Below are 15141 nucleotides of genomic sequence, written 5' to 3' on the forward strand. Positions count from 1 at the left end.
TATCCCTGCCAATTAACCTTTAAATGTTACTCCTACCACCTTGTAGAGATGGTATATAGTTTTAGTTTTACTATTGTAGAACAATGTCTAGACCCGTTCAGCCAATGATTGACTGAATAGGCTAAAACTGAAAATGAGCAAAAATTAGCCCGAACCAGACTTCAACCCCTCCCCTCCCTCGCAACGTTTAAATGGTTGATTCGGATTAACGGAAAGCTTAAAAAATTAGCAGATGCTCAATTGGCAGCTAGAAGTGTTTTATCTTTTTAAAAAAAATCGAAATATTTTTAAGTTTTCACCAAAAAAATCGCAACTATGTTGTTTCCTGAAAAATTCAATAAGTAACTGAAGCGTCATGAATGGGGGGGGGGACGTTGAAATCGCTGCAGTCCCCCTCTGGCTGAGTGTAATTTCTGTTTTTTTCAAAGTTTAACATTGCTTTTTATTTGTATTAGAAGTAAAAGGTATCTAATTCAATTAAGAATTATCGAGCATTGCTACGTCTTTTCTATTTTATATGTTGTTATTTCTAAATAAAATTAATTCATTCTAGGGTCAAGTTTTTCATGTTGACGAAACTGATTTTGGACAGTGCTCTGTGACTCTTCAAACGAACAATCCAGTATCATGTATGGACTCGTCTAAGGATATTTTATCTGCATGGGATGATATCCCAGATCCTACGCCAATTATTTTCCGATGCCAAGGTGTCAACAAAGTTTGAGCTATCATCAAAACTAGAAATTTTATGTCACTTATCGCACATTTAGGAAATGAAAGCCTGATGTGTTAAGCGAATGGAAGTTGAAATGCTGCTTTGTTGACTTGGTGCAAGTGGGATCTCGCTTCCACTTGGAAGCATCCTTGTATATAAAAGAAACATGTATATTCAGTGTTTGATAACGCTTACTGTTGATCATATGCAGCGGAAATGTCAGTCTTTCAGCGCGACTAGTGATGTTAGTGCATTTCTTTCTTTTTCGTAGTAGTACATTTGCAATTGTAGGAACGCTGCGATTGCTTTTTCGGGCCGAAATGCCCAAATTAAGTAATACTGAAATATAGTTAAATTTGTTAATAGTCCTTAGCTTTTTCAATTTTTTTTCGTTCTTGCAACGAAATTTTCCAACAGAAGTGTTCGTGTATTTCTGAATTTTTTCTATGTAATAAACTCGCGATCGTAGGAACATGTAAAAAGGCAATTGGGGTCAAATACTTGAAATGTAATTGAATTTGGTATTAGCCAGTAGCCTATATTTGTTCCGATCTTTTTTATTCCTTGGAATGAAATTCACAATATTACCAAATTTATTTTTCTTTCTTTATAATAAATCTACGGTTGTAAAAACACTTGAACAGCTGTTTGGGGTCAAAGTATGTGGAATATGATTAGAATTGGTACTAATTAATAGCCTATTTTTTTTCGATCTGTTTTAGTTTTTAGACCGAAATTCTTAGTAATATTAAGAAATTCATTATGTTTCTTTATAAAAAAAATCTGAAACTCCAGGAACGCTGGAACAACTAACTGGGGTCGAAATACCTGGAATATACTTTAATTTCGTATTAGGCAACAGCGTATTTTCGTTTCGATTCTTAGGTTTTGGACTGACCTATTAATCGAATAAACCGATCTTTGACCGACATTTCTCTAATATGAAACTGGAAATAAATTGTCCAGTAATGGGTTAGCAAACATTTTTGAAAAGCTCTGCTTCGATAATTATTTGCTTCTTACGATGGTGACCCCCCCCCCTATTTGTCTCTTTTATCTTTTTGTTCCTCTTCCTTTTAGTCGGATATAAGTGGGAGAGTGCAGTAGACGTAACCTATTCCGGTATTTAACGCGACTTTCATAGCTCTGCCTACTAGTAGATCTTTTTTTTTCTTTTTTTTTTGTAGAATTTTGTGTAAGTCCTGCTATTTGTGTAATAAAATGCAACTAAACTGTGCTTGTGCTATCTAGCCCATATCATGCAATTGCTCCCCCTTTACCCATTAAAATACTTTATTACTAGTCAAAAAACTTTTGCTAAATTACATAACAAATGCGTAAACAAAAGAATAATGTCAATATAAAAAATAATAGTTCGACGACGCTTAATTGGGTTGTTTATCATTGCACATTTTTCGATTAAACCTAATGAGGATAAAAAAAGTTCATTATAGGTTTGACTTACTAAAGAATGTAGTCAAACAGTTAATTGTCTATTGAAACAACAAAACTAAACAACTTTTCTTATGTAGCTCACTCAATAATAGCGATATTCTTTTTATTGGCAGTAGGAATCTTGTTTCGTTAATTACTTGTTTTAAAGCCTTTCAACATACTTATACCTGGTTTAATTTTGGTCCCGGTTCTATTATCTTAATTGAACTTTATCATTTTCTGAAGACGCTCATATAACAGGGGAGCCAATTCACGGAAATTTAGGGGGGGGGGGGAGGGAGGATTTTCCTTCAATTTTTAAAATGAAGATACAAAAAGACATTTTCAAAGTCTAGAGGGGTAGATCTCCCCTCCAATTGGCGTCCCTGTTATGTGAATTTCCTCTTTATATCCAAGTCTGTTTGTTTGTCTTTCATTTGAAACCCAAAATTTGATGGTTTCTGCAATGGTTTTGACACCATCTCCTAATTTGAAATTGCGGTGTTTCAAAACTGTTTGTTCCAGGAAATGGGTATCAGAATATTTCTTGGGAAGGTGGAATTAAAGAAGGATCAAAGAATGTGTTAGTTGAGATTGTTCCTGGTGGTCCTTCAGTCCAATCTTAAGGAAGATGTCAAGAAAACGAAAGAGTGTACTTTAATATCCGGTTTTTTTTTTTTTTTTTTTTCAGGGAAATGGGTATCCAGATTTTTTTTTTCTAAGGAGGAGGATGGGGTCAAAAACATAAACAAAGTGCACTTTTAGGGCAACTGTTCTGTAGGAAATTCTCAGGGAAATCTCTGGGAACGGAACCTCCCCATCCCCAACAATGTTTTTTCTGGTACGGCTCATATGTTTCGCCATCCTGTTAATTTAACCAAGTAAAAAAAAAAAAATCAATGACAAAACATTTGTAGCCTACTTCCTCGAAAATATCATTTGTAAATATACGGTTTTAAGCATTGGACTTACTACAGGCTAAAATAGGCTATATCTCATTCACCATGTTTACACTAGACAGTGCAGAGGCACCAATGTGGGTGGGGAGGGAGCACTGCCCCCTTAGATTTTGAAAAATGTCTCCTATATTGTGATAAATGCCCTTTATGTATTTTCTTTACAAAAAAAACGCCTCCTTAAATTTCATTAATTGGTGCCACTGAGATAGTGTTGAAATTTGAAAAAAAAAATTGTATGCTATTGACATTACGACTTACAGAGCAGCATATTAACTTATTTGCAAAGCCTCAGGTATATTTTACACCTTACAGAACAGTTTGAGGAACATATTTTTGGACAACTGAATTAGACTGACTGTAAGTCAGTTGACTACGGATTATTGGCTATTCAGTTTGGCTAGTTACTAAATAGCTAGTATTCAATTTGAAAAACCCTCTTCAAAATATACTATTTTTGAAATAAAATGCTCTACTTGACTGCATTTAAATTCAGTATTAAAATGAACGAAGCCCATTTTATGGCATCTTAGAAAATACTGACGTAGCTGTACCAATACCCAATATAGCTCTACCGATACCCCATATAGTTGACGTTCAACAAGACTGAGCTAACTCCATTTTGTTATTCTTTTGTTTATCGCTTACAGTCCTTGCCAGAAACATATTTATTGTAACTTAGTCATACAATTAATTACTAGTCTTGTAAAACTATATAAACGAAAGTAAGGGGTTTGACTTTAGTTACATCTAAGTGAGCCCTTACCTCGAATTACTGTTCTGGACTTGTTCTTCTTTAATGCTTAACCCTCTAACCATGGGTCCATTCCTGATTTTTGTTTGGGGGGGCCTACAATAAAGAAAAACATATTCTTTATTCGCATTTTTGTTACGTTTTCTCGAGTCGGGTAAAAATTTCGAGGGGGGGGGGAAATAAATCCCCTAATCGCTTCCCCCTGAATACGGCTTTGCCTATTAAGTATATTTGTTTTACATTTAGACAGGGTCAAGATAATCTTACTGAATAAGAAGATTTTCGAAAATATCACGCAGGGGTGCTCCCAGGGGAGGTTGGTTAGGGGCGTATCATTTAAATAACTAGATAGGATATATAAATAATTCATTAAGAAAGACTTAATTCACATCGGTTGTACTAATAACCTGTTTGAAAAAGTAACATCTCCATATGATGTTGCGTGTCGTTTCATGTATGTTTTTAGGAGTATTAATTATTTGAAATATATATATTTTTTTTGTATTTATTATCATTCTTCTGAGGGAAAGGCAAGTTTTACAAAATCCCATAAATAAGCGAACTACACGAAATATAAGAGAAATCCGGGAATTTTCATTTTTAGTCATTTAGCTATGTTATGCTTTGTCATTTTATATTTATTGCGTAGAACTGTAACGAATACAAAATAGGGTTTATGTTAAATGCTAAAGATAGCGGTATGTTTTATTGTGTGAATTTTTTTTGGTATTATACCTGTTTTGACCTGTATACCTTCAGCAAGTTCAAATTCAAAGCAATAAATTCAAGAAAGGTGGTATTTAAGAGATAGTTTAGGATTCAATATTTAAAAAAAAGAAGTTGAATGTTGGGGAAAGACGAAATTCTAGCAAATTTGACATTTTCTAAATAATCCCGGGTAGTCAGTCGAACGACCTCCAGATACGGCTTTGGATTTAAAGCTCTTGATGTCCCAAGTTTAGTATTGATCAAATGTATATTATTCTATGAATTCTGTTTCCTCTCATTTTTCTTTTGTTTTCTTAGTGAGTGTTGTCATTAATTTTCTATATTTATATTTAAGTATTTTATAGGAAATGTAATACTAAACCCACTGAAAGGGCTCTCTTACTGTGATATGTGAGCAGAAATCAGGGGGAAATGTAAGAAAGTTTTCGTTTTCTTTGCGGTTTTTATATATATATGATATATTGCTTCATTTTTATATAACCGGATCTGTTTGTATATATATACATTATGTAGATGAATAAACAACTCTCAAATATGCTTTTACCATTATTATTAGACGTATTATTACTGTTACTATTAGATTCTATTTGGATGATTTGATACTATTTATCAGGTGATAAAAATCTCCAAAATAATTCATCAAATTAATAAACGAACATAATAATGATTCTAAGTTATAGGGAAATACATTTACTCGCCTTTGTTTAAAGCATTTGATTGGCTTAGGTGCATGAAAGAGTCTGGGAAACTTCTTTTTGGAATGTTCACCAAAGAACATTCTTTGGTGTTTTAACAAGGTAAATTCAGCACTTCTGATACCGTCATTGATATTGTAGCCTTACCTAGCAGAAATAGAAAACTTCAAAACGAGCATAATATTTAGTGATTAAATTTAGGTTTCAACAAAGGTCCGAGTACCTTTGTTTCCAATACGAAATTTTGAAAGTAGGTACATCCTTTATTTCTAAACTATTTGTATTGACTATATTATTAAACCATTAATGGTAATGAATGGTAAGATCTGTGCAATCTGCCAATAGTTTAAACTTAAAACTGTATACACTTAATCACACCTCATAGTAACAAAATTCGTTATACAGCTATATAAAACATTCGAACATTACCTGTTTAATATTATTCACCTTTCACAAATCTTGTAATCACTAGATCAGAATTCAGCACAGTTAACCAATTTTGTTTTAGCCTGTTGTCGCTTGCTCGGCCGAAAACTGTCTTTCAGTGCCATTTAAAGCTCAAAAGGTGTCGTCTTAGAGATACTTTTAAATATTTAAACGCGCGCAAGTTCAATGCTTTTGACTATTTGCTGCATTGGCAATTTTTATAAATTCAGTGTAGCTTTAAGGACTCACTGAAGGCAGATTGGATTTTATCACACTATGTAAGATAATATAACGACCGTATCCACTGAAATAATGAACAATATCAAAGCAGCAAAAATGCGCACGATTTTAAACTGGAAAGAGTTCAGGGGATAAAAAATAATAATAAATTAAATTGATAATAATTCTAAGTCCTGAATAATATTTAATCTCAAATAATTTAGTACAGCAAGTCCAGAGTCCCTTTTCTGATAACAGAAAAGTTTTTTTCTGATAATTTATTTTCCAACTTAGCATAGTTCGCTGTTAAATTGTCCTCCGATAAAGAAAAGTTTCTTTATATTGAATAAAAATTTATAAGTTTCAGTTACTGTTTGAAAGGCTTTAATTCATTTGACGAGAGCACTTATAGACCAATTGAGAATTTTATCAAAAACTTGTTCTTTAGGATTTGACGAAGATTCTCCTTGTATATTTCCACTTGCGTATTTTTTTTTTCATTTGTCTATTGTTTTGAAGCTTCTACATAACACACATTTTTCAAATTTAAAGATATAGGAATTTCTTTAGCTTCAGCCATGATAAGTCAATATCTCAAAGTGCACATGACTTATGGGACATGCTAGGTGTAAATATTGCTTTAACATAGTGAGTTGGAAATAAGGTTCTCAAACCTGTAGATTTCTTAGAAAGAAAATTACGACAAAAATTTCTATTTGAAGAAAAGTGGCGTAAAATTGTTTTTCGTAAATGAAACAAAATACAACCAAGATAAGTTAAGTTAAGAAGAATTAATCCGTCTTTTTGTCATCAGCAACTCCGCTTAAGGAGAGATTTTCAAAAAATTTAAAGCTCCAAGCACATTTTCAAAATATGTGTGGAATTGTAACTGATTAAAAATTTGCTTTAATTAGTCTTGAATTACAAGTTCAAAGAATTGTTTTTGCACTTTATTTGTATAGACATACACTTTCTAAATGGCCAATTATTTATTGACTGAATCAAGGACCCAGGGACACAGGGTCCAGGGCATGACTGCAGCACCACTAATGTATCTCCGTCTCAATTTTTCGGTTGAACAATGTTCAAATTTTAATCGTAACTCTACGAATTATCAATCCAGAGTGACGATCAGAGGCATAATTTTTTGAAATTAGGAAAGTTGGAAGCTTAAAACTAATTTCTTGTCATCACGATTTCACTTCTTTAGTACAAGGGTGGCGTTAAAGTAAAAAAAAACAAACATATATTCATAAATCTTTCGTTTTTATAAACAAGTGGCTCGTGTAATAATCATAATGCCAGAAGACACAAAGATCAGACAAGATACACATATAATGCAGCAGATTTACATTATGCAGTAATTAGACACCATAATATTCAAAATGGCAAAAAGAGAAAAAAATGGGGTAATATTTTGAGCACCTTCTGGAATTTCTTACTTAATTGTTTCTATCTGCTGCGGGAACAGACGTGAACGCATCACCCGGGATCTAGAAGACTCAGTACGGTTGACTTCCATTTGTGGCGATCTCGCGCCTGCTCCAGCCAACCGGAGTCAGCAGGTCTCCCACTTTCTGCCTAACTTCCGACATCCACCAATAGTATTGAGGTCTTTTTTTGACAGTTGCCCACCAATTCTTCAGTTGACCACCAAGATTACTGTGCAAATCTGACAGAGGAGGAGCTAGAAGCACTTTCTTGATGATGCTATCATAGGACCTTCTCAGGATATGGCCCAGCCAACACAGTCTTCTGTGTTTGACAATCGTGGCTGTGGGCTGGATGTTACAGCACCGGTGACGCACATCAGCATTTGAGATTTTGTCGGAGTATTGAATCCTTAGGATTTTTCGTTAACAGCGGTGGTCAAAGACCTCCATACCACGGAGATGAAGCACCTTCAGTGGCCAATTCTCAACTGCATAGAAGTAGTAAGCCTGTATAAGATTTGACGAACACATGAATATACAGTGCAAAGGTTTGATGAACACATGAATATACAGTGTAAAGGTTTGACGACTACAAGAATATGCACTACAGTTTCACGTGGACATTTTAAAAAGCTGGCAAACCTATAAAGTGGTCAAACACGTTTTGACAGTATAGTCGAGATTGTATAAGACAATTAGACTGGTTTTTTGCTATTGATATCAATTGCACAAGAATATACACTACAGTTTCACGTGCACATTTTAAAAAGCTGGCAAACCTATAAAGCGGTCAAACATGTTTTGAGAGTATATTCGAGATTGTATAACACAACCGGAGTGGTTTTTGAGGCAACACCCATTTTTTAGGGTCAATCAGAGAGAGAGAGAGCGGAGGTTACTACATATACGATAACTTGATTGGTGATTGGATTCAAATAAAAAGGAGTGATTTTCGTTCGTCCTTGAGATTTTGTATATAATGGCCATGCATTACGATTAAATTTTCATAATATTTTGGGGGAATGGGTTGATTGCAGAAGGTTCTCCTAGAGTACTTCGGGGGGGAGAGTGGGGGGCGGGTTGCTAAACAAAAACCCGTGTGGATGACTTGAAATAAAAATTTTTAACAATAAACATATGAAAAATTTTTTTGGGACGATGGGTTTTTGGTAGAAGGATATTTTAGAGTATTTCTAGCGTGATAGTGGGGAGCGAGTTGCTAGCGAAAAACCCGTTAGGATGACTTGAAATAAAATATTTTAACAATAAATCTCTGAAAAAATATTTTTTGGGGATAGGTTGTTGGCAGAAGGATCTCTTAGAGCAGTTATAGTGTGATAGTGGGGGGCGAGTTGCTAACGAAAAACCCGTGTGGATGACTTGAAATAAAATATTTTTAACAAGAAATCTCTGAAAAAAATATTTTTGGGGGGGATGGCTTGATGGCCGAAGGATCTCTTAGAGTAGTTATAGTATGATAGTGGGGGTTTCGTTTCTACGCGAAAAACCCGTGTGGATGACTTGAAACAACAATTTTTAACAAGAAATCTGAAAAAATATTTTTGGGGGGATGGGTTGATGGCAGAAGGATCTCTTAGAGTAGTTATAGTGTGATAGTGGAGGGTAAGTTGCTAGCGAAAAACCCGTGTGGATGACTTGAAATAAATTTTTTTTTAACAAGAAATCTCTGAAAAAATATTTTTGGGGGGATGGGTTGATGGCAGAAGGATCTCTTAGAGTAGTTATAGTGTGATAGTGGGGGGCGAGTTGCTAGCGAAAAACCCGTGTGGATGACTTGAAATAAAAATTTTAAACAAGATATCTCTGAAGTGTTCTTGGGGGAGATGGCTTGATGGCAGAAGGATGTCTTAGCGTAGTTAGAGTGTGAGTGGGGGGCAAATTGCTAGCGAAAATCCCAAATGAAACCCAGTTCTCGACCATAAACTCTAGTTTTTTGTAAGAAAATTATGGAAAATACTATTCTCTGATTCAAATGTGAAACTTAAGTCTATTTTTTGGTCGAAAAATTAAACTATTTCAGTAAAATATTAGCTAATAAGGGTTTTTTTTACCGTAAACCCTAGTTTTTGGTAAGAAAATTATGGATAATACAATTCGTTGGCTCATAGGTGAAACTTAAGTCCAGTTATGGATCGAAAAAATAAACTATTTCTGTGAAATCTGAGCTAATAAGGGTTTTTTGACCGTAAACTAGTTTCCTGTAAGAAAATTATGGAAAATACAATTCTCTCGTTCAAATGTGAAACTTAGGTCCATTTTGAATCGAAAAATAAAACTATTTCCGTAAAATATAAGCTAATAATGGTTTTTGACCGTAAACTCTAGTTTTTTGTAAGAAAATTATGGAAAATACAATTCGTTGGCTCATAGGTGAAACTTAAGTCCAGTTATGGATCGAAAAATAAACTATTTCTGTAAAATCTGAGCTAATAAGGGTTTTTGGCCGTAAACTCTAGTTTTTTGTAAGAAAACTATGGAAAATAAAATTCTCTGGTTCAAATGTGAAACTTAAGTCTATTTTTGGATAAAAAAATAAAACTATTTCTGTAAAATCTGAGCTAATAAGGGTTTTTGACCGTAAACTCTAGTTTTATTTAAGGAAATTATGGAAAATACAATTCTCTGGCTCAAATGTGAAACTTAAGTCCATTTTTTGGATCGAAAAATAAAACTATTTCTGTAAAATCTGAGCTAATAAGGGTTTTTGACCATAAACTCTAGTTTCTTGTAAGAAAATTATGAAAAATACAATTCTCTGGTTTAAATTTGAAACTGAAGTCCAGTTTTGGATACTCATAATGATGAGGACTGATGGTTCTAATTCAATATTTTTTTCATAAAAAAACTTTTTTTTTAAACTTCAAAATTATTCAACTTTTTTTTTTTACGTATCTTAAAATGACAAAATGTACTCACGGCTCTAACAATTGTACTCTATGATTGCTCAGAGACACGATGTGGCTTTCCCACTGGTATTCTATGTCCGGTTATCGACACTACCTAGTGTATTGCATGCATTAAATCAGTATTTTTTACGCAGTGGAACGATAAACACATAAGTCATATCGTTAAAAAAAAGTGAAGATGGAGCATTTTAATAAAGTGTGTTCACATGAAAATGTTATTGTAGCATTGAATGCCGACAAGGAGAAGTATTTAAACTATGAAACAAATACAAGCGGTAGCACTATTGGAAATGTATGCATGCATTGTCATGGCAGTAAGGAATTAAATTTCCTTGGAATACCGAAAAAATTCAACTCTTATGATGTTGGTTATGCGAGATTGAGATCTCCAGAGATGATTGCACTCAAAGAAAATGCCAAGATAAAAATAATCGTTGATGATAGAGGACAACTCCTTGCTACTGCTGCAGGTAACACATTACCTACTGATACATCCAATCGTCAGCTTTCGGGTATTAGCATTCAACGGAAGGTCAATAAAAGAAATGCCTACTCTTCTACTAATACCGTAAACCATATCTTGTCTACGTGCCGAAACTGTTACCAGTGTACAAATAATGTGATAATAGACAGTGAAATTGCCAGAAAAATAAAAAGGGCATTGTCAGAAAATATCACTATGGAATATAAAGATGAATCAATGAAAAACAAAGGACCAGCAAACGTTACTGACATTGATCAAACAGTCAATGAACTAAATAATACCAAAGACGAAAAGCATATTGAGTCTGTTGATGAAGCAGCATTATACTCTGTGCATGACTCTAAATGGAATAGTGAATATTCTAATGGTTACGAATTAAGAGAAGAAAATATCTACAGTATTAAGAGAGAACATCGTGTACTGTTTTATGAAACAGATTCAAAATATTCAAAGCTGATCAATGATATTAATAATGTATCATAATTTATTTTTGTATTAATATTCTACATAGCATTATTTCATCAAAAATATATAATGCATTAAATTGTTATGTGCTCATTATTTTTAGAGTATGCTAGCATATCAAACGTTTAGAATGTCTATTAAAACATCGGAGATGTAAGAAAAGGAATTTGCATACATCTATTGTTAGACACATGGGATAACATTGACAAAATCTAGGTATCAGAATGAATATATTCTTTATCAACATCCGTTGTTGGATATATCATTATGTCATTATGAAAAAATTGTAAGTAACTAAGTAACAAACTCTTTCTTGAATCCACCTCTTGGATACACAATACAGAAATTGAATTCAGGAAATGATGAAAAAAATGAACAAATTTCTTATTAACATTCATTTTCGATTGAAGTTGCTTCCTGGACAGACAATACAGCAATTTCACAAAATCTAAGTATCAGAGTGATTAAATTCTATATCAACATCGATTTCTCGGATACATAGGAAAAAGTTGACAAAATCTAAGTGTTAGAGTGAATAAATTTTATTTATCAACATCTTCTGTCAGATAATTCGGATAAAATTGACAGAATCTAAGTGTCAGGGGACTAAATTCTGTGTCAGCATCCTTTTCCTAGATGCATAGGATAAAATATGGGATAAAATTGACAAAATTTATGTATTAGATTGATTGAATTCTATATCAACATCCCTTTCTTAAGTACAAGGGTATACAATTGACAAAATCTAAGTATCAGATTGATTAAATTCTATAACAGCACCCCTTTCTCGGGTACATGGGATAAAATTGACAAAATCTAAATATCAGAGTGAATAATTTATTTTTTATCAACATCTCTTATCAGTTACAACAATTATAATTAACAAAATCTAAATATCAGAGTGAATAAATACTTTTTCAGCATCATTTGTCGGATATGTTGAATAAAATATGCAAACTCGACATAGCTTTTTTTCATTTTTTAAGGTTAATTTAGACGAGGTTACGTGCGCGCACGTAACATATGATACATTATTAATATTAATGATTAATTTTGGACATTTTGAATCTGTTCCATAAAATAGTTCACCATGTTCTCTCTTGATGTTGTAGCTATTGTCTTCTCTTAGTTCGTAATCAGTAGAATAATCATTACTCCATTTAGAGTCATACACAATTTATACTGGTGTCTCATCAACAGACTCAATATAATTTTCGTATTTGGTATTATTTGGTTCAGTGACTGTTTGATCAATGGTAGTAGAGTTGGATGGTGTTTTGTTTTTCATTGATTTATCTCTATATTCCATAGTGAAAATTTCTGACACTGAGCTGTTTATTTTTCTGGCGATTTAAATATCTATTATCAGTTTGTTTTTACACAGGTAATAGTTTCGGTACGTAGACAAGATATGGTTTACGATATTAATAGGAGAGAAGGCCTTTCTTTTATCGACCTTTCGTTGAATGCTAATACCCAAAAGCTGACGATTGGATGTATCAGTTGGTAATGTGCTACCTGCAAAAGTAGCAAGGAGTTGTCCTCTATCATCAAGGATTATTTTTATGTTGGCATTTTCTTTGAGTGCAATCATCTCTGGAGATCTCAATCTCGCATAACCACCAACATAAGAGTTGAATTTTTTCGGTATTCCAAAGGAATTTAATTCCTTACTGTCATGACAATGCATGCATACATTTCCAATAGTGCTACCACTTGTACTTGTTTCATAGTTTAAATACTTCTCCTTGTCGGCATTCAATGCTACAATAACATTTTCATGTGAACACACTTTATTAAAATGCTCCATCTTCACTTTTTTTAACGATATGACTTATGTGTTTATCGTTCCACTGCGTAAAAAATACTGATTTAATACATGCAATACACTAGGTAGTGTCGATAACCGGACATAGAATACCAGTGGGAAAGCCACATCGTGTCTCTGATCGATCATAGAGTACAATTGTTAGAGCCGTGAGTACATTTTGTCATTTTAAGATACGTAAAAAAATAAAAAAAAAGAAAAAAAAAGCTGAATAATTTCGAAGTTTAGAAAAAAAAGTTTGTTTTTATGAAAAAAATATTGAATTATAAACATCAGTCCTCATCAATATGAGTGCCCATAAATGGACATAAGTGTCAGATTTGAGTCAGAGAATGGTATTTTACTTGAATGTCTCACAAGAAACTAGATTTTAAGGTCAAAAACCCTTATCAACTCCGATTTTACGGTAATAATTTTATTTTTTGACCCAAAAAATGGGATTAAGTTTCACATATGAATCAGGTAATTGTATTTTCCATAATTTTCTTACAAAAAACTAGAGTTTATGGCCAAAAACCCTTATTAGCTCAGATTTTACAGAAATGGTTTATTTGTCGATCCATAACTGGACTTAAGTTTCACCTATGAGCCAACGAATTGTATTTTCCATAATTTTCTTACAAAAAACTAGAGTTTACGGTCAAAAACCCTTATTAGCTTAGATTTTACGGAAATAGTTTTATTTTTCGATCCAAAATGGACCTAAGTTTCACATTTGAACGAAAGAATTGTATTTTCCATAGTTTTCTTACAGGAAACTAGAGTTTACGGTCAATAAACCCTTATTAGCTCAGATTTTACAGAAATAGTTTATTTTTTCGATCCATAACTGGACTTAAGTTTCACCTATGAGCCAACGAATTGTATTTTCCATAATTTTCTTACAAAAAACTAGGGTTTACGGTTAAAAAAAACCCTTATTAGCTCAGATTTTACGGAAATAGTTTTATTTTTCGATCGAAAAATAGACTTAAGTTTCACCTATGAATCAAAGAATAGTATTTTTCAAAATTTTATTACAAAAAATTAGTGTTTATGGTCAAAAACTGGGTTTAATTGGCATTTTCGCTTGCCATTCGCCCCCCACTATCACCCTCTCACTATGCTCCGTGAGCCTTTTCCAATCACGCCCTCTTCCCCGAGAACACTTTTCAGAGATTTCTTGTTAAAATATTTTATTTCAAGTCATCCACACGGGTTTTTCGCTAGCAACTCGCCACCCACTATCACACGCTAACTACTCTAAGAGATCCTTCTGCCATCAACCCATCCCCCCAAAAATATTTTTTCAGAGATTTCTTGTTAAAAATCTTTAATTCAAGTCATCCAAACGGGTTTTTTGCTAGCAACTCGCCCTCCACTATCATACTATAACTACTCTAGGAGATTCTACTGCCATCAACCAATACCCCCAAAAATGTTTTTTAAGAGAGTTCCTCTTAAATTTTTTTATTTCAATTCAACAACACGGGTTTTTCGCTATTGACACGCCCCTCCCCTCTGACCCTGTACGTAATCTAAGAGATCCTTCTGCCAGTAATCCATCCTCCCGCAAATAGTTTTTCAGAGAGTTCTTGTTAATTTTTTTTATTTCAAGTCATCCAGAAGTGTTTTTTACTAGCACCTCGCCCTCCACTATCACACTATAACTACTCTAAGAGTTCCTACTACCCACAACCTATCCCACCAAAAATATTTTTTAAGTGATTTCTTGTTAAAATTTTTTATTTCATGTCTTCCTCACGGGTTTTTCGCTAGCAACTCGACCCCCCCTATTACAATATAAATACTCTAAGACATCCTTCTGCCATCAAGCCATCCCCCCAAAAATATTTTTTTAGAGATTTCTTGTTAAAATTTTTTATTTCAAGTCATCCACACGGGTTTTTCGCTAGCAACTCACCCCTCCCCTATCACACTATAACTACTCTAAGAGATCCTTCCGCCATCAACCCATCCCCCCAAAAACATTTTTCAGAGATTTCTTGTTAAAGATTTTTATTTCAAGTCAACCACACGGGTTTTTCGCTAGCAACTCACTGTTCCCCTATCACACTATAACTACTCTAAGAGATC

General features: G+C 33.5%; 1 protein-coding gene across 3 annotated transcripts in view; it reads left to right on the forward strand.

Moving 5' to 3' along the window:
* Window positions 1-5123, forward strand: part of bmm (brummer) — a 116492-nt gene extending 111369 nt beyond the window's left edge. For all 3 annotated transcript variants that reach the window (XM_089088594.1, XM_089088595.1, XM_089088596.1), the window contains exon 12: window positions 554-5123. In XM_089088594.1, the coding sequence (XP_088944720.1) occupies window positions 554-724 (171 nt within the window). In that variant the 3' untranslated portion in view covers window positions 725-5123. The remainder of the gene's footprint in view (window positions 1-553) is intronic.
* The last annotated feature ends 10018 nt before the right edge of the window (window positions 5124-15141 follow it).

This window comes from Artemia sp. Qi Xiang Cuo, chromosome 4, assembly GCF_049724085.1.
Source record: "Artemia sp. Qi Xiang Cuo chromosome 4, ASM4972408v1, whole genome shotgun sequence".
NCBI classification, from domain to species: domain Eukaryota; kingdom Metazoa; phylum Arthropoda; class Branchiopoda; order Anostraca; family Artemiidae; genus Artemia; species Artemia sp. Qi Xiang Cuo.